At 42.1% G+C, this 20,187-nt stretch overlaps 1 protein-coding gene across 10 annotated transcripts in view; it reads left to right on the top strand.

The window, feature by feature from the left end:
- Window positions 1–20,187, top strand: part of L3MBTL4 (l(3)mbt-like 4 (Drosophila)) — a 44,244-nt gene that overhangs the window by 12,664 nt on the left and 11,393 nt on the right. For 6 of the 10 annotated variants that reach the window (XM_015297744.4, XM_040652009.2, XM_040652008.2 and 3 more), the window contains 16 exons: window positions 1,767–1,863; window positions 1,968–2,139; window positions 3,555–3,612; window positions 4,795–4,883; window positions 6,125–6,229; window positions 6,849–6,984; window positions 7,375–7,466; window positions 8,414–8,565; window positions 10,099–10,175; window positions 11,580–11,665; window positions 14,378–14,488; window positions 15,292–15,406; window positions 15,519–15,618; window positions 16,460–16,639; window positions 17,962–18,093; window positions 18,489–18,550. In XM_015297744.4, coding sequence (XP_015153230.2) covers window positions 1,767–1,863; window positions 1,968–2,139; window positions 3,555–3,612; window positions 4,795–4,883; window positions 6,125–6,229; window positions 6,849–6,984; window positions 7,375–7,466; window positions 8,414–8,565; window positions 10,099–10,175; window positions 11,580–11,665; window positions 14,378–14,488; window positions 15,292–15,406; window positions 15,519–15,618; window positions 16,460–16,639; window positions 17,962–18,093; window positions 18,489–18,550 — 1,764 coding nt within the window. Of the gene's footprint in view, window positions 1–1,766; window positions 1,864–1,967; window positions 2,140–2,930; window positions 3,086–3,554; window positions 3,613–4,794; window positions 4,884–6,124; window positions 6,230–6,848; window positions 6,985–7,374; window positions 7,467–8,413; window positions 8,566–10,098; window positions 10,176–11,579; window positions 11,666–14,377; window positions 14,489–15,291; window positions 15,407–15,518; window positions 15,619–16,459; window positions 16,640–17,961; window positions 18,094–18,488; window positions 18,551–20,187 lie in introns of those variants that run through there. The other 4 variants (XM_015297748.4, XM_040652011.2, XM_040652010.1 and 1 more) reach the window with 2 other exon arrangements.

Genomic DNA, 20,187 nt, shown 5'->3' with positions numbered 1-20,187 from the left:
GATTCATGTCCCTTAATGAATCAATCCCTACTGTGTGAGCTCCCAGAGAGTTGAGTCTAACCTGACTCATGCTATAGATATCGTTAGCTGCTACAGTTTAAACATTTCCAAGGCTGCTGCAATCTAAGTTAGGGGAAATGGAGTTTTAACAGGACAATCTAAGCATGTTACTAGACACGCATCAGTGTAATGATCAACAAATATCTCAGATTGGTCTTTGCTGACCTCTTCTTGTTCTTCCAGAAACCAGCAGCGCAAAATTGAACACTTCTATGCCAGCCTCTCAGCTTTCTCATTCCGGGGCTCTCAGTTAAGCTGGGCAGGCTCCCTCACCTCAATCCCTTGTTTCCTATGACCAAATTACTCATTGTTTTGGCAGGGCTACTTTGTGAATGTGCCAAAGCGATCCAGTGCTGGATCACTGGTCAAGGCAGGGCTGCATCCCTGAAATCGTGCATACCCAGGGAGGGAATTTCTTCTGTTGGAAGAGAGCACTCTCCTCTTATTGCTTGCCTGGACAAGTTTCTACAAGTTGGCTTTCCCTGGTATTGTCGTGGAACTATTTCTTATCTCTGATAGGAAGGCTTTGTACTCATCTTCCCTGCTGTTTCTCTCATCTCAGGACTCACTGTAAGCTCTGTAGGTTCCCTTAAGGCATTCTGTTGTGCTCCTGCTGTCTGGCTGTAGTCTTCCTCGCCTGCCAATGCTGAGGCAGCAGCAATCCATCAGGCAAAGAACCAGCTCATCTGTGGTCACCTGAGCACCACAAATTATTCACATCCTTTTGATCCAAGTGTATTCTGTCTACCAGTGTGACTCTTTGGGCAGAACTCTTCGAGCACTGTTGGCCTTGCATGTTTCCCTGTTTGGTTTTCTCCCTGCCTGGAACCATTGGTCCCCAATGGCACAGGGAGAGGCTTTGAGTTGTGACACGAGCAGGTGCTGCAGGCAGCATTCCAGCCAGCACCACGCAGCATCCAGGGTGGGCTGCAGGGAGCAATCAGGTGTAAGTGGAAAGATTCAGTCATCTTAACAGAACAAGATGGATATGGGAGCACCTGTGTGCATTTTGCATGCTGGATTGCTTGAGCACAGCATGCATTGGGATGGTGTGGATGCCTGGAGATGGGGATTACTGCAACTGGGTGTTGTTAAAGTATCCCACGTAAGTTAATTAGGGAGAAGTCAGCTCTTAGCAGAAGGTAAATTGATACGTGGGAGTTACTCCTTGTATCTTTGTGCTTTCATTCAGATGGAAGTTTGAGATACATTTCTTGCTAGATAAAGAAATATTTTTCCTATTTTCCCACCAGAGTGCTCTTTTTCGAGGCTGCCTGTGAAAGCTTTTCTCATATATATGAAGTGTATATAAAGATTGAGGTTTTAAAACTTAACCAACTGTATTAAAAGTGTCTAAACAAGGCAGACTTGCTTGACGTTTCCCTTTCAAGTTAGAGAGTTACTGGGAATAAAGAAATAGAAATCGTGTCCTGGTTATAGCCTTGAGATTATATTCTTATTTAGTACTTTGACATAGAGTAGAGCTTCTCCAGAACAAAAATATTACAGGTAAAAGTAGTTTGTCTTTAATGAGGTGGTACGCTCTGCTTGTGTACAGATAATAATTACTTCCCTCCCAATGCATACTGAGGTTCACTCAATGAGAGTTTGTAGAGGACTTTGACAGAACTCCTTGCATGAGAGTGTTTCAAATGCATGGTTTTAACAGTTTCCTTTAATAGTTTTCTTTTTCTCTGCTCCTGTAGTGCCCAAAGACGACGTGCCCTGTTCTGATTTCCCGACTTGCAAGCAAATGGATTGCTTTGAGAATGGGAAGTTTTGTGCACAGCATCACAGGGACAGGTAAACGAACCTCGTTCTGCCAAAGAGGTACAGAGGCAGAGGGGATACCACAAGAATACTGCCGGGCTTTTAATGTGATTTTGTTTTCAATTTTGAATGTTTAGTGATACCAAAGAAATTCCAGATGGTTGCAGAAACAGGGGAAATGGTAGAAATCTTAATGCCAGCATTGGCTGTCAGGTAAACGAGGCTGACAGACCTGTGAAACGGCTCAGAAGGAAGAGAAGATTGCTTTTGGAGTCTGAGGATGATGAGGAAAATGCGTATGAGGATGAGGTAAATAAGGCTGCATGTCTTTTCTTTAAGGAGAACTGTAAAGAGCATGTACAGTGCTGTGGCTTACATCTCACTGCATGCTGACAGCTGAACCAAGGGAAGTTGTTTTGTACCCATGAGGACGGGCTGGGTCAGTGCTCACCTCTGAAGTGAGAGGAGTCACTGTTGGTGAACAGCTCATGTGAACTCCAGATTTCACACTGTAACTGAATATAGCTGTCCTTACAGCCCTGTGCACTGAGCATATTTCACAGTAATTAAAATACATGCCCCCCAAAATATTACACCTAATTACAGTCAAGGAATGCTATGTGATGCTGAGGACTGGTGTCCAACAGCACAATTTGATTTCTCTTCATTATGTCCTTGTGTGTACATTCACTGTACCACTAGAAACAGGTATTAATGGCATAGGAACGGTACTTCAGTTGTGATGTGATCTTCACTTTCATTAAGCATCGTATTCCTTTTAGGGGCCTTTCTTTGTGCAAGTCTGCTCTCTGCTACCATGCATATAATCTCAGGCCTGAACCATTACGTCTGTACTTGTTTATTGCACTTGTTTTTCTAATGCAGAGCCACTGGAGTAGGTGCTTTTTGGTAATGCAAACTGCAGTTTCTGATCTCATGAACAGTTTAACTCATCTTATTGCTCAGCTTTCTCTGTGATGTGCCTAAGAGGTTCTAAGTACATACGCTGCAGAAGTATTTGACTTCTGTCTCTTCCTTTTCTCCTCTTCATCATTTGAAATGGTCCCGCTGTTTCGTCTGGGGCGTGTTTTGGGAGGCAGCTTTGCATTTCACATGTTGCCCTTTGGGGTTCACTGTGAGGAATAACAACCCTGGGTGAATTCACATGGGTTTGAAAACTTCATACAGCTACGAATGGCAGTTTGGCTCCAAGTGTGACGCAAGGAAACCTGTTTTGGGGTGTTCATCTATGACGGTAATTACTTGAAGCTTCTGCTTCTGAATTTCAGGGCTTGATAAGTGCTTTGTTGGTTTTTCCCCTATCCATTCCCTGGCATAGATGGACATAAGAACATTGGAAAGCAAAAGGAAGATGGAGCATTGCAGTAAGGTTGCTTAATGAGCAGTAAATCCTGCATTGCAGAAAGCAAATCCTTAATTTCCTAATGGAGACTGTGGGCCTCTGCTGCTCTTCAGTGGCCATATTTAAATGAACTTTAGTACCATATGAAATAACTTGTAAAGCATTTTGGGATGCTGCAGTATTAAAGTGATATGTGTAACACCCTACTAATGTTCTTGCAGGGTTATTCAAAGGGAAATGATGCTAGCTAATACTCCTGTTAGATCCATGTTACATCCTTATTGTACATGCATTGTGAGATGATCAAAGAGGGAGGAAACAACAATATTGCTAAACTTTTTTTTAACATATCTGTGTCTAGGAGAAGAATAAATCAAATAATATGAAAAGCCGCAGAAACAGTAAACCAATAAAACAAGGTGAGCTAAGCTCATAGTCTCTTTTCTTTAATGTTTATAGATTATTTTTTTTTACTAGCTATTATAAAATGAATAGTAGTAAACAGAAGAGGAGAGGACAGTAGAGCTTGTTTCACATTCAGAGTAGCTTATGAGGCACATAACCCTCTTATCACGGTCAGTCTTCTGAAACGTATTAGCAGGAATATCTGAGGTTTGCCTGCGTGGTGGGCACAGCACAGAGGATCAGGAAGGAGACAGCCCGGATGCAAAGCTTGCTGAAGCCGATAAGAATCTTTTCTCCATTGACTTTAGAGAGCTTCAGAGCCACAGACAGCAAATGCCCAACAGTAAATGAGTTATAAACAACATGGGATTGATTATAGACCTTGGGTTAAATTTATGCTGTACCTTAAAGGAGCTAGCTTGTGTAAACTGGGGGGAGATTTTTAATATGCACTCAAAACATAGTTCTGTACATATGTAGTTTTGTGTACAGCCATGGTCCTACTAGAATGAATCTAAGCGCATGCCAAGTTGTCTTCATCATCTGTGTACTGACAGCTGCCTCTCTAGTAGATGCACTGTGCTGTTAGCAGGCTATAAACACATATAGTCATGTACCTATATATTAAAAACATCGAGTGAACACAAATGCACTTGCTTTTTCATTTGTTTTGTTGTAGGTTTATATTAGATGCAGTTACACGTTCCCATCTGTGCTGTCCTTTAGTTCCTACCCAATCCCTTATTTCTCTGTAAAATATCAGGAGAAGGAATTATTTTCCACAATTTTACACTGTTATATCTTGTCAAAGTATTACTGTGGCAGCTCTCCACGGGCAGCTTGCCAGCCATCCGGGGGGGCCACAACTTATTTGACCTGTGATGCCATCAATTCTGGTTAATGAGAAACGAGCAGGGTTTGTCCTGCTGCTGGAATTTGTACGTTTCTACCAAAAGTTAGGTCACACTGCCTCCTCAGGGGCACAGCAAGGCACAGCACTGCTGTGTGTGTGGCTGGGCTGAACTCGGAGCTGCCTCCTCTAAGAGTAATTCTGCACTGGAGCAGGGAGCAGTCTGGAGATGCTCTGGGTGCTCTAAAACATTACTTGCAGGAATGGGAGGAGAAAGAGAAGAGAGGGCAGAACGGGAAGCACCTGAGAGAAACATTCATTTTTGTTTCTGTTTTTGATTGCTCAGTTGTTCCTGCAAAGAAGAAGGTGTGGAACTGGATTTCCTACTTAGAAGAGGAACGGATGCCAGCTGCTCCCCTCAAACTGTTCAGAGAGGTTGGTAGCTTTTTTCAGATCTTGCTGTGTTTTTCTCAGGCGATCTCACAGAATCACTAGCTCCATGGAAGCAGAACTGCAGACTGTCCTCAAACCGGCTGTTAGGTTTATTAGCTGTTTTGGTGCAAGCAGGCAGTAAAACCCAGTTGTTTCCAGCCCTGAGGCACTGTGGAAACTGACATCCACCCTGAGAGCCTCATCCAAAAGCAGCACTTCAAAAAATAGGGATTGAGTCCCACTCACAAATAAACAATGACTGTTTCAGTCTGCTTTTGGGTAGCTCCGAATAGATCAGCTCTTAGGCAACCTCTAAGTGATGCTGGAGAGGAACAGCTTAATGTCTTCCATATGTCCTGTGTTTCATCCGTGGCTGTACAGCAGCCTTCCCAGCCTTCCTGTGCAGAGAACTGTAAGTCAAGCCGTAAATGTTAGAGATAAAATACGAGGGAGGGTGGAAGTTGTGGAAGATCCACTGAAACTGAGAGAATGTAGGCATTAATTTAGGCATGGTGAAGCTGCTTCTGCATTCCAGAGCACCAGGCCGAATTAGAAGTTCAACTCTGAGTGAATCCTTTAAAGCAAAGGGCTGTTTGCAGCCTGCAGGGTGAGGTGCGAAGGGAAGTCTGGTACTCCACTGGATGCAGTCAGCTATTCCCAATTCTGGTTAAAATTCTTCAGCCTGTGCTATACTCCAAATGTTTAATTTGGATTAAGTTTGCAAATAAATGAAAACCACGAATGTTTTCTGGAATGACTGTGTGAATGGGCTCCAGATTAAACACACTTTATCCCTTCTGCTGTTTGAAGATGAGAAGTTACCTTTTGGGAAAATCCATCCTGCTGACCTCGTGCTGACACAGGCAGAATGATTTTAGCTTTCCTATCTATTTGTTTCTGCCAGCCCTCCTACACTGGGCTGTGAAGGGGGATCTTTTGTGTTTGAATAGAGCTCATTTCTGTGTCTGCTGAAAGATTTGTTCGCAGTTAATTGTAACAGGCTCACGGTTCAGTGTTTTTCAGAGGTGAATTAGAATAACAAGTGAACCTGAAATACGGGGAACATGCCATTATTGATCTCGGTACCTGTGCTTGCCTGTTAAAGCAGCTATCATTTAGGGGTAGAATTTGCCACTCGGAGCTGTAAATTCAAAACCTGAGGTGTATCTGATGACTGCTGTGCTATAGCTTTTCCTCTTCAGGAATTAAAAAGAAGTTTCTCCTTTCTTTCCTCCCTCTCACAGTCTCAGTCATTCCCACAAGGCCGGAATGGATTTAAAGTTGGGATGAAATTAGAAGGGCTGGATCCTGAGCACCCCTCTCGATTCTGTGTTCTTACAGTGGCAGAGGTAGCTGCTATTCCTATCTTTGAATCCTGTTTACATTTATGGTATTTTTGTTAAAATAAAAAGCGGAAACATAAGAAGATTATTTTAGTTCATTAACGGTTAGGAGGATTTCAGAGTGATACTGAAGGAATAACGTTAAGTGATTCAGAATCTATATATCTACAGAAATCCTACTGTCATATTTGTGCAGCTGAAACTCATAATGGTAACACACCTGTTCCTTCCATAAAGTGAATGAACGTGGAAAAAAAGCAACGCATTTAGGCCCTCCGACTTACTAAATATAAGCAAGCTGAAATGCTTTTATGCTTCTTCAACACATGTTTCATGGGATTGAGCTGGTATGGACATAAGTGTACTCCTGCTGCATTTGCATTCAGGATGTTGCAGCACAGGACGTACAGTGTATGGAATATGAGGGCACTGCAGTTGCACTGGCCAGTTTTATTATCAGCAGTTTGAAGCGAGGAAGGAGGAGCATGGAAAGTGGGAGATGTAGATGGGGAAAGATAAAACCAGATCTTCTATATAAATCCAAATAGGGAAGGAGCATTTTATGAGTGTTTGTCTTTAAGTTCTGTGTGACCATGTGTGATAATCAGAACTCCCCTGCCCTTAGGTGCAAGGATACAGAATGCGATTACATTTTGACGGCTATCCGGAGTGCTATGACTTCTGGGTTAATGCTGATTCCTCAGACATCCATCCTGTTGGCTGGTGTGAAAAAACAAGTCATAAGCTGCTCCCTCCTAAAGGTATGAATATAATATAGCAGTGTACAAGAAGGCATAAATTGTACTGAGAGCTATTTGTCCTGGCTGTGCGTGTTTTGATGTTCCCAAAGATTGACGTTGTTAGTTGGATTAGAAACTCCTGGATGAGTGTGTAAAGCAAGGAGTTTCTTTAGGGTTCAGAACTTTCTTTCCTACATTTCATTTCCTGGAATCATTTGAAGGTTGAGATCAATGATTGGACATTGTAGTGAAAGAGAGAGGGATGTTTTAGCTGAAATGCATAACCCCTGAAGATTGTAGAAGAGCAGTTATCATGCAAAGTTCATAATCCTTCCTAGGTAATTTCCATTTCTGAAAAAACAATCTGAATGTAACAGGGCTGTGTAAAACAATCTTTTTATCTCTTTCTAGGTTTCAAGGAGGGAGAATTTAATTGGACTTCCTATCTGAAGAACTGCAAAGCTCAAGCAGCTCCAAAAAGCCTTTTTAAGACCCTCAGCACTGTAAGTGGTTGTATGGAATACAAGGTGTTTTCAAACAGGTCTGATGCTAAGCAAGTTTTGACCAGAATATTTATGTGTTTTTAATATGCTTATGTCAGAGGTATGGCCACAGAGCAGTCAGATGCAAGCTATTTCCTGCTGTGATTTACTTGTAAGATGGGAAACTAGTACAGTTTTTCTTCCTTCCCATATTCACTGGCTTTCCAGACAGAGAATTTGTATTTCCCTTCTTCCTTAGTAGTGGAGGAAAAGATTTACTCCACCATTTGTTAAATATATTACAACGGTCTGTTTTGCTGTGTCCCTACAGTCAAGATATTTGTGTCACTTTTGTCTAATTTAATCATTTCCAAAATAATTTCTGGTTTCCAGCAGCACGCTCATGTGCGCCCTGGGATTCATTATGAGGCAGTGGATCTTGAGTATTTTTCATCTTTCACCCACTGTTGTTTTCTTTCTGGTTGTTAGTCTCAGTTTCTGTATAACATAGTTTCCCATTTTGTGGTACTCAAATGACACAAAGTCCCCAGTCCCATGGATTCAGTGCTCCTGATGGACAGCACACTGACTGCAGAGGGATCTGGGCCTAACTATACAGCTCTGCTTGTGAAAACTCTCTAATTTTTCTACCAGTACGAGAGGATTTGCAGTGTTCATTGTAAGCCTTAGCCCATACCTAGCAGCACAAAATTGTGCATCTTAGCCTTTGAATTTGTGTTGTTGTGTACCTGCAGATCCTGTTATTCAGGATGAACAGCTCTCTTTTAGGAGTGGCAATTACTGCCAAAACACGTGAAAGCCTTACATGTAGACCTCTTGCGAATGGCCTGAGTTTTGGTCTGTGAGGTTTAGGGTTATAACCTGCAACTAACTAGTTTACAGCAGTAGTTTAAATGGCCTAAGCTAGACTGTGACTGATTTCTCTTTCCTGCTGTCCTGTTCCTTAGCCTGTCACGCCATCTGGCTTTCGTCTGGGAATGAAACTAGAGGCAGTGGACAAGAAGCATCCATCACTGATGTGTGTTGCAACCATCAGTGACATGGTGGATAACCGCCTGCTAATTCATTTTGATAACTGGGATGAGACTTATGACTACTGGTACAGAGAATCTTTTTCTATTATATGCCTGCAAGCGTTACTGCAGTTTATTTCACTCTCTCACTGAGGGTAATATCTAATATTTTAAACGTAGTCACTGAAGTCAGGATCTTAAATCAGCTTTCAAATATCTGAATAATTTGGGGGGCTATTACAAAGTGGCATAGTAGTTTCTCTTTCTGTTTGATGACTTTAGTTGGTTCAGTGCAGAATCAGTGGGACTAGCTTGAACTGCCAGTGGCAGCGTTCAGGGTAATGCAGCTGTTGACTTGCAGTCAGGTTCATGTTATCCTTTGCAGAACTAGACAAAGAATAAGCTGCTCCACTGATAACAAACACTTGTGATTGGTGACATGCTCTAGAACGTGTAATGGATGTTGGCAAACTTACAGACTCTCTCTGCAAACTTGCATTTGGAAGCAGTACTGAAATCAGTAAAAATCTTCCCAATTGCTTCAGCAGAGTTTAGTTAAGGCACTTTGAAAACAGAAGTGATTGCCAGCGTCTAAGCTTTTAAGTCCTGACCTGCACTGCAGTTCTTCTGCATCTGGGAATCTCGAGCCCTGCCCTGCATGCTGGGGCCAGGTACAATATTAATGTAGGAAACATACTCTCTCTTTGGCCCATGATTTCCAGCCCACGTGAATGGAGAAACGTTCTTTGAATTTGCCTGTGAAAGCAACACAAGGCATGTGCTCATCTACGTAGCACTGACTTGATCAGTGTTCTGTATTTTCTCCCCCGCCTCCTTTTATTTGGTTTTTGTTTTGTTTTGTTCTTCAGAATAGATGCCAAGTTGTTTTTTTTTCTGTCTTTGCCAAAAAGATACCATCCAGAACCTTGTAGCACTGCTGTTTCCATTTGCTGAATATTAGATCTAGTTCTTTTAGCATTTTAGTCTGTTGAAGCTTTGTTTCCATGTCTTGTTTTGTTTGGAATTTGAACATTTTAATGGGAAACACAAGCAAACAAAGCTTCCAAGTAGCATTTGGCTGAAAATTAGTTTGTGACTAAAGGGGCTGTCTCAAATGGACCCATTCCCTCCTTCAGGGCCTCAGAGTGTCTGTATTTGCAGTAAAATTGGGAACCAGGCAAACCACCAATAGGTTTCAGTTGGAAATAATGGCTCATGTGCAGTTCTTGTTAGGACATCAGAAGTCATTGCCCCGTCTTGCACAGTAATTGTGTTTCAGTTAGGGACACGTGTTTGATTTTTCTTTTGCTTGCTTCCTTTGTATTTTAGCTTGGATGATTTATGTCCAGGCTGAAGTGTGGTTTGTGTGGTCTGTGTGGGGGTTGGGACTTTTTTATTGCTGCTGTATTTTAAAGCAGCAGACATCTTCTGGGGCAGCTTAAATACCTTGATAACTTAGGTGTATAAATTCTAACAAGGCAATGCTTGTCTTTTACACCATGATCACACCCACTGAAAGCATCTGCTACTCTAGCAAAGGCATATCTGAGAGCATTTGAAATTCTGCTTTTCTTTCTGCTTTGAAATTGACTTGTGCCAACTTTTCCTCTTTGATTCAGGTGTGAATCTAGCAGCCCATATATTCGTCCTGTTGGCTACTGCCAAGAAACTGGAACCCCACTGACAACACCACCTGGTATGTTGAAAGTGAGACATTTCCTCCCTCAGCCAAAAAACCTGCAGGCTTTATCTTCCACATAATTATATGTTTGCAAGTTACAGATTGACTCTTTTCTTTGCTGATTGAACAGTGTTATTGTTCATACTTTTTGCCACTGTAGTTTGTTTTACAGCTCTTTCAAGCAAAGGAACAAGGTTTGGTAATTTGCAATTGAATTTGATGTCGGAGGGAAAGAAGTTAGTGCTGTTCTCAGAATTTCATCTAAAGTGAGCTGGAAAAAAAAGGAGTAGGTGTCATGATTTTATAGATGATGAGAGAATTTCTGAAAATGAAGGAGCAACTGAAGCCACATCTCTTTCTGCTTGGAATTCAGTCAATGAAGAGAATGTGGGCAAATGAAAAAGGACAGAGCCTGCAGGAAAATCAGTGTTTTCAGGGCAATGGAAGTTCTCATTTGTCTTAAAAAATAATAGTAATTAAAAAATCATGTCTGCTGCTAGCTAGATTGACAGCCTTGGAGCAAGAAATTGTGTAATTACTTACAGCATATCAAGTTTAGTGGAGTGGGTACCACTACAAGCTGCCTTTGCAGTGGAAGAATTAGCCTTTGTGCCTTTTACTGCAGATGCTAAAGGGGTTATAGGCTCTTTAGCAGCACCACATCTGTTCCTGCTTCTGGAATGTGCACCAAGGCTGTGGCATACAGCTCCACCACTCACATCACAATTGCCTGTGCCCCTGAGAGAATCTGCGGTCAATTCTCATTTCTCTGCTAAAAGATTTATGTGCAGCAATTTGCAGTCTGTCCTATGCAATTAGTGATTGGACCTTCCCGCCTAAAGGGAACAATATTGAGGCTAAAAAATACTGAAATGGAGGGAAAAAAAAAAAAAAAAAAAAAAAAAAAGGTAAAGCACTTTCTTAAATGTAGTTTGCGAGTTGCTGGTGAAGAGAGAAGCCCAGCCATTGTAGGTACCTGGGTAGGTAGGTAATGGTGATGGAGCGTTTCGCATCCAGACGGCTAGTTCTACTCAGCTGTGGATGAATAGGTGAGAAGAGACAAGAAGTATCTACAAACAGACAAGCACTCACACATAGAATGGTTAATAAAAGAGGAAATGAATTTAGTGATGTCACTGCACATCACAGAATAGCTCTTAATTGCCAGCTTTCTCAACAGAATAAGAATGGATTAAGCTGTACAGAAGAAAACTTAAGGTTTTTTCAGAGTGAGGTTAAGATTTTGTGTAGAAGCTTGGGAATCTTGCAGTGCTGTCGTGTGTGCTATAAGTAGTGTGCCATGCATTTTTAAGTGCTCAATTAACATTATAGCCATATGTTACATAGCAGTTTTTCTGTTGTCTGTAAGAATAATTGTGGGGTTCTCTTACTTAAATGTTAATTCTTCATGTTTTTCAGGATACAAGGATCCCAAAGCCTTCTCGTGGGAGAAATATTTGGTAGAGACCAACTCGCAGGCAGCCCCAGCAAGAGCATTCAAGCTGGTTGGTGAATCTCTTTGATTTTCTAAGCTCAGGAGAGAAAGGAAAACATGTATTATCCTCCCTTTCTTTCGAGATGCTTTATGTTGTGACAGTTCACCATGACTGTGCCAAGAGGATGAAAGTGTGTTTTCTACTTTGAGTCTGAGATTAAAATGGTCTGTGCTGCTAAAACAAAACGAAATCTTGGTACTTCTAGGAAGGAGCCATCTGTGCCCTCTGCAGGAATAAGCATACCACCAGGAGACAGAGCATCTCTGCCAAACTCCTAGGTGGAATGAGACCATCCTGCAGGCTAAATCTGAAGATAGATCTCTCAACCATAGGAACATGAGCTTCATTTTCTTACAGTGCGTTTATCTAGGAGCTCACTGTGAGCAGAAACAAAACAAAAGGTTTTAGAATAACTTCTTAAATAAACTCCAAAGTTTTGGTGGTGGTTCTTTTTTCCTTAGCAGCATCTTCCATGCTGATGATTCATCTTCTTAAACACACTGCAAGGTTTAACAACTTTTCTGTGCCACTGTGACATTTCCCTTGATTCCTTTTGATAAAGTTAGACTTGCAGGTTAATACCTCCTTCCCTCCCTTATATTGTGTTGGCAAGCTCTTTGAGACTGAGGAAGAAAAAGCAATCAAGGTGGCTCCAGATAAGGGAGGTAAAAATCCAGCCAAAGAGAGTTGGTAGTTGGTAGATTTCAGCAGGCAGTCATTTGAAGATGCTGTAGGCTGCAAGGTGGGTGTCATGTAAAGAGGCTGTTGTGCCTCTTTAGAGAACTGTAGCACCACAGCATGAATTGCCTGCATCGTGGTTGATCTCCAAAGCACCTCTTGGATTTAGGTTTTCCAGAGTTGGACAGGCTGCATCTCAGTCATGGAGCGCAGCATGTGAACCATAAAGTCTCAGCAGTGCTGGGAAACAGGAGCCTGCAGAATACAAGAGGGAAGGAATGCAGCAGCCAGTCTTCTGCTCAACAGAGGAACAATAGAAATAGTGTTGTAGAGACAAATGTTTTGGAAAGATAATAAAACTCTTTTTGGCAGTGGAAACAGTGAATTGCAGCCTACTTAGAACTGCCGGTCTGAAGTCCTCAGTAATGTGTCATTCCAGCACTGCTTCTTCAGATTTCCAGAATCCAAAGAGCATTGAGAAATGTCACCTGAAGATCACAGGGCTTTTGCATAGTACATGGGGCCTTTTTCATGTGGATACTCTCTCTTCTGGATTCTTGTGAAATGAAGCATCTTCCCAAGGGGGGATGCAGTCGCCTTGTCTGACTCTCTTCCTGTTTTATATCAATTTCTGAAGCCATTGCTTTGTTCCTTCAGATGCCTGGCTGAGAGAGAATGGTAGACAGACTCTCATGAAACTCAGGAGTATAAATTAGCATCCAAGTCTGTTTTTTGAAATTGGAACAAAAAAAAAATAAAAGACACTTGAGATAGCAGCGGTTAATAGAACTCTTCCAAGATTGAATCTTGTTATTTTTCTGGCTTGATTGGTCTGAAGTGCAAATACATGGCAGAGTTATTGATTTTATTATTATTATCATTATTACTATTCTTCCAGCTAGCAATTAGAGGAAATCAGTATATAAAAATATGAGTTGAGAGACAGAACTGGCATTTCTCACTGAATTAGTTTTTAACAGTTTTCAAGAGCTGATATACGCAGTGTGGAGACACTGATCATTAGCACATGCAGCAAATCTTGTGTCTGGTTTTCTGCCTTCTCATCTACCCAAGGATACAACAGGAGACAACCATTGTCAGCATTACTATTTCAACTTACTGTCTTGGTCTGTCAGTTTATAAACATTGAAAAGCCATTGCAGAAAGGTAGCAGCCCTTCAGCAAGGCTCTGATAGCCTCACTTATCTTCTGGGCAGCATTTTGTTCTAGCACTCCAACTCCTTCCTCAAGAAACTCAGACAGTGTTGGCTGTCTCAGTAAGAATCTCTTAAAACTAAAAGCAGTGTAGGTTGTCTGCCTTCTGGTCTACCAGCTGGCTGAAAGACTATGGATAAGGCTTGCATCCAGTTCAAAAGACCAAAGAGAAACTTGAGGTTTGGAGTGGGAAGAAAGAGGGATGCCCCAAAATGCCAGGTTACAGGCAGGACAAAATCTCAGTGTCAAAAGGGAAAAACTTGCACTGCACTGAAATGAAACCAAGTGTGTTTCCCAGCACATGCACCAAATGAAGGTAATTAACATCTTGAGGCTGGGGGCAGTGGTGGCTGGATGTGATGTTGGGAAGGATGTCACGTGTAGCAGAGGGAGATGTCCCACAGCAGTGTGCTTCAGGTGTTTGACAGCAGCGAGCTGGCTGGTGTCCTTGTCAGGGAAGGGGCAATCTCTGCTGTGTTGAGCAGTTCTCCTGTCAGACTATTCAGTCTGTTTGTCAGTGGAGTTTGTGGTCGTATTTGGGCTTTTTTATTCTGTTAGAGAAGAGCTCTCGTGCTGACTGAGATGCTGCTCTGCACTGGAAAGCTCAGGCTTCTCCTCGAGTACTTTTGGGCTGCAGACAAATGGACAGCTTATTTTCTTAGAAAACTCTGATTTTAACCTCTGAAATAGTCTGCCAGATGAGATGGGGCAAAAGCTGCAAAAGCACTTGAATGGTAGATGAAAAACTAAGTGCATTTTATTCAGAGAAGGTGACGAGTTGCAACCACCTCCACTTCTTAGCATTCTGCTTACAATCTTATCTTCCAGCGTCCTGCTCACGGGTTCCAAGTTAATATGAAGTTGGAGGCTGTAGACAAAAGAAATCCCATCTTGATAAGAGTGGCAACCATAACTGACAGAGATGACCATCGCATTAAGGTATGACCTTGCTTTGAAGTGCAGAGCCCTTGTGCTAAGGAATGCAGTGATTGGCAGTACCGAAAAAAATACCCATTTGATGTGAGAGTCGCTTGTGCTTTTGTTTCTGAGAATTCAAATATCAGTTGGCTGAGGTGTAAGCTGCACTGATGGGGGCTTCTTGGCCACAGGAGTCCTTCCTAAAGGATGCTTCCATGGGCAGGAGGGGCATTTGCTTTCCCTTGCATAAGCAAGGGATAATTAATAATAAGCAAGACTTGATTCTCAGTCTCAACACTGTTGTTGTAAGCCACGTAAGGTAAGATATTCAGCTCATACCTTCGTTTGAAACTTTGCCTTATTAACTGCTCAACAGCCTTTAAATAGCAGTGATCTTTAGTCTCTGTTTGGATCCAGGTCAGGCAAACCAGCTATTACTCGTTCCTTCATCCAGCAGAAAATTCTAGGTGATTCGCTGCAAAACTCGCCAAGTTTGTGGTGTTTTGGGGTGTGTAGAAAATAAGATAATTAAAAACCCAGTTATGTTTGCATAAATTTAGACTGGAGTGGAGTGCCCCAGAGCACCCCATGGTCTGTGCTCTCTTGCAGACGGTGTGATTTGACTGTCACCAGAACATGGTGCTTCTGTAAGAGACAGACAGAGGGGACAGGAAAACAAATTGAGCACATAGAACGGTTGTGCTTGACTGAAAGATTGAGTGAATCAGCTCCAAGCTGAGCAAGGTGAAACAAAGGGGGAAGTTAAAATAACAGCTGAGTCATATCCTTAACTGTATCTCGCACTGAGACTGTGCTTCTTTTAGATACATTTTGATGGCTGGGACTGTAACTATGATTTCTGGGTCGATGCAGACAGCCCTGATGTTCATCCAGTAGGCTGGTGTGCAAAAACTGGACACGCTTTGCAAGTCCCTCTAGGTAATGTAGATGATACCATATCGTTGTCATGAATAATTTTCCCAAAATGCAGCCTTCTCTTCAGAGGTAGGAAGCTTTTTACAAATATTTACCTTTGTTTTTCATTCTCCAGGTGCTGTTGATCCTGTGGGAACAGTGGGACAGACGTGTCCCACTCCAGGCTGTCATGGTATTGGTCATGTCAGGGGGCCACGATACGGAACACATTATACGTATGTATCTGAGATCTTATGAGGGTTCTGTCTGGGAGCAGCTGAGTGCTGTCTGTAATAATGCAGCAACAAGCACCTGCACTGAAATTATCACAGGGTGTTCTGGAGACAGCTATTAGTGTAATTGCAGCTCCCTCTTGTGTCTAAATGAGCTGTTCCACCATAAATTTAGTTTATAGCAGTATGTTTGTTCCAACTGCAATACAACATAGCATAGATTAATTCACTCCAATTTCTACATCCCAGCATCACTGAAGGAATTACTTATGTAAAATAATATGCCCAAGAATATTGCAAGGCAATAGCTAAAGAGGAAGAGAGTGCTGGTGTATTACTAGAGCATAATACTGAGGAGAGAGCTCATGTTTTGTGGTTTCTAACACCACATTGGAGTTAGAGGGATTTTGGATGATAGGTTTACCTTTGGTTTCTTATGTGTTCTTGGAAAAGGAAAGTTGTTCTTGATTAAACCACTTTACAGAGCAAGAAAACAATCTCAGATGGGAGGTCTGAGGATCCAGTAGTACTTAATGTAATAAAGAGCTTCGAGCTGTTACTGTTTCATGAAACGTTGCTCAGACAAGCAGGCGACACAGGAAGATCTCCTGTTATTCTCTAGGATGATTCTTCATAAACATAAGTTCGGTTTCCAGATCTACCATTTGGTCCTCTGCTTTCCCATACCTGTAACTGGGTAATAATGTCTTTGTCTGGATGAGTTTTAGGCCTCACTTTTCCTGTGTTTGTTAATGGTTGTATCTGCCTGAGGCTGCTAAGACTATGACCCAGGAACATAGGAACGTGCATCATAACCTCTCTCTTTTTTTTTTTGTTAACACAGGTTAGTTGGCTGCCCATATTCTGATGTGAACCTCAACAAAGAGAACGTGTTACAGGACCGCCTAGGTGGGGAGAGGCCTTCCCCCAGCAGCAGCCTGCAGAAAGCCAAGAAGCTGGAGACCCCTGCCCAAGTTCTGCTCAGAGCAGGAGAGCCTTCTCAGGAGGACTCTCCACAATCCAGGTGAGCTGAGCCCATTTCCCAGACACGTACTGCAGAGCAATACCATCTTACAAGGCTGAAAAACACAGGATTTGGCAGAGAATCAGTAGTACGCTCAGTTCATCTTTCTGTAATATTGACCCATGCTCCAGACACTCTTAACACAGAGCAGTGTACTTTTATACCCTCATGTGCCTTAATAGGTTTCTTGATTCCTTAATCCTGCTGCTCTGATCACATTCCAACAAAGGAAATTGCATTCTGTCTCCATAATTTTTTTTCTTGCTGTTTCAATTTAAAATATATTCTTTTTCTTCATTTCCTGTCCTAAAACTGTCAAGCAAGATTATTTTGCACTATTAAACCCTAGCTGCAATCCACCTCAGTGCTGGTTGCGTTACACTGGTGGGTGTAATGACTCTATATGTATCACTTGGCAAATACATTGAGCTCCTTCAGATATTTTATTTTCCTACAATAATTTTGGAATTGAGTATCATTGAGACAAACCATGTTTTGGTTTCGGGACTGCAGGAGGCAGTTAGTCTGTCATGGGACAAATCTGGACATAAAGGCTTTCATTATTGTCACTGTTAGGGTGTAGGAATTAAGTCCCACCAGGGCAATCTCCAGTGATACTTTTGGCATTTTTTTGTGTATTAAGGCTTATATACGTTTTAGGGTTTCTTTGCTTTGCTTACATTTATAACATTTTCAGTATATATTTGGGATGTTTGTTCAGACAGAAGGAACACTTCTCAGTCCCAAGGTGCATGTGGTCAAAGTTTGCTTCCTCTCATCCCAGTACCATGCAGGGGTCTCCTTTTGTTACTCTTGATTGCAGAATGGCACCATTGCCATAGCATTCTCTCGAGAGTTTTCAGACTCTCCCAGAACCATTATCATTCTAAAATTGTATTATTTTTTACATTCTTCTGAGTAGTTCATTTCCTGATAGTGGGAGATTTGAATTCGTTATGCAGATGTTGTAGCTTCCTGCTGTTTGTCCTTCTTTGGGCGACTGTGTAGCAACAAGCTCAGTCATGTAAGTTGTCTTAAATGTTATTCAGGGTTCATAAATCCTAAATTGGTTTCAGTGGGTTTCTTGTAGCTGCTGGGATTGCAGCCTTTGTCCACAGGGACTGATTATTTCATATAATATCTCTCAATTTATGCTAAAGAGTAATAAAGTGCTCTGGGCTGCAGCAGTAACAGTGGTGGGGGTGAGGAGAGCTTTCACCACTAGGTGGTAGTTGTTACTCTCATTTGCCAGTTTTGCTCTCTTCTGGGTAAAGGGAACTGAGAATGTAAGCTTAGCTCCTATCATTTGTCTGTCTCTCCAGGAAATCTGCACAAGACAGTGAAAAGTCATGTCAAAGCAGCGTTCAGAGTCCATCAGAGCAGTCTGAAAGCAATGAAGCAAAAGACTGGGTGGAAGAGAAACCCTCTGAAAACATCAAAGCCAAACCCAAAAAGTAAATAAGATTTTGTGATGTGTTTTTGTGCATTCATAGTTGTGTTTCTTGATGCTGCTGCGATATCTGAAGTACAGATGTTAATCAGGAGCTTAGAACAGCCCAGTTTGATTGGAGATTTGCAGCGTAGGGTTTTAGATTGACTTGTTAAGTCTTCTTTCCTCACACTTATTTGGGGGCTTTCTTTCCCACAGTGAGCTCAATTCTGAGTTGTAGGTATGCATTTAATATCACAGTTCTTAGTTTAGAGAGGAGAAGCCAGGGACAAAAGTTCCGTTGCTGATTTTAAGAGGGGAATGTTCTGGTTCCTAAATACCCCATTAGCCGATCTGTATAGAGGAGCAGTTGTACCAGTTTGTGTTATCATTTGAGATGTTTTGTAATTATGCTTTCAGGCTCGGATGCTCACATGCCTACATAAAGTTGCAGCTGGTGAAACAGGAAAACAACGGGAAAGGTTGGTTGGTTTTTGTTTATTTGTGTGTGTGTATGTGCAAAATACCAGACCCACAAGGATCATTTAAAACTTTACAGATATTTTTTGTTGTTGATTCCACAGTCAAGAGAATGCATGCTTGGAGATGATGGTGGTGGTTGTCCTTCTTCCTTTGCAATGAGGAAGAAGGGTAAAATTGCCTAGAAGTGTGAGGTTTAAGTCCTTGTGAAGTTTTGTATTTATTAATGGAGAAGAGAAGCTTTCACCATACCTGTAGCATTGCTTGTTCTGAAGTGGCAAGGGGAGGCTGTTCCCCAGTCCACGACCACTCTGCAGACACAACCCAAACCTATGAGGTGGTTGCTAAGTTCCATCAACTTCCTTCTGTAGGTATCCAGAAATACAATTAGAATCATTTGGGGTGACTTCTGGAAGGTTCTTCCAAAATAAAAATCCAAACGGAAAAATGATATCTTTTTAATGCTGGTACTTGACAGGTTAAGTTTGAAGAGAAGCTTTCTGATATCACTTTAGCAAACCATATGCTTAACTTTCAGATTTACTATAAAAAGCCATTTCAGAGAACCAAGCTGACCAGGCTTTTAGGAGGATTTAACATGGTAATAGACTCCAATCAAAAATAGCTAAGCAGGCACAAACTGGGACAGGTGCCTGGCTTTTTTTTTAATTCATTTTTACCTAGTGCTGACTTCTGCAGTTGGAGCAGAAGTCTGCCAGCTCTGAGCTGCAGTTGCAGTTGGCAGGGAAAGCTGTCTGCTTTCCTGTCGCATTCACCTTAAGTAGAGTGATGGAAATCAGCAGAGGGAAATTCTGCAGTAATCCACTGACCTGTAATTTCATGATTGCACAGAGCTTCCATCCCATCTGAAGAGCAGTTCTTACTTAGGCTTTATATGTGTATTTTTAACCCCTCACTCTGGTCTCATTATTAGCAATAGAGACCTGTGTTTGATGGCATCCCACATTGCTTAGGGAGGTTGAGATAAAGGTAAGGTGACACAGATGGAGACAGAACAGTAATAACTATGTGCCAGGCCAGCCTCTGCCTCTAATGTGACCAAGCACTCTGCTGGTTGTGAACCAGAGGAGTGTGTTCCGTGTTGTTTCCATCCTCTGCTTCACTTTCTGTTGTATAACTGGACAAATCCCTGTAGGACCATGACTCTGCACTACTCAAGTGATCTCATCAGGGAGGGGTGATTTCTTCTCTCTCTCTCTTTTTTTTTTTTTCCCTCTTTGATTTTTAAAGCTTCCATCACTGGACACACGAGGGAACTGATGTCTGGAGGTAACGTGCAGCACTCCTGGCCTGGGAGTCTCCTGGGGAGGCAGTGAGCCCAGGCCATCAGCTGTGCGGATCTCACTCCCTACAGGCTGCCAGCAGCTGAGGCAGTGCCATTAGTTTCCAGCCGAAGATGCTGTTACCAGAACTCCTCCACCTTGTCAATAAAACGCTGCAAGCATCTTCTGTGTTAGCAGCGTGACATCATTTTCCTGGGAAGAAGCTAACGATATTATATCCAGCCTGGCAATCTTACCTTTTTTCTGGTTTCTCAGGGGGGTTGAGGGAGCATGCCCTGAGAGCACACTGTACCATGCAGTAGCAGTGATTGGCTGTCTGTGTGCCCTGCCGTGCT

Source organism: Gallus gallus, chromosome 23 (genome assembly GCF_016699485.2).
Source record: "Gallus gallus isolate bGalGal1 chromosome 23, bGalGal1.mat.broiler.GRCg7b, whole genome shotgun sequence".
NCBI classification, from domain to species: Eukaryota; Metazoa; Chordata; class Aves; order Galliformes; family Phasianidae; genus Gallus; species Gallus gallus.
Note: the sequence above shows the minus strand (reverse complement) of the source record. Positions and strands in the feature narration are given on the sequence as shown.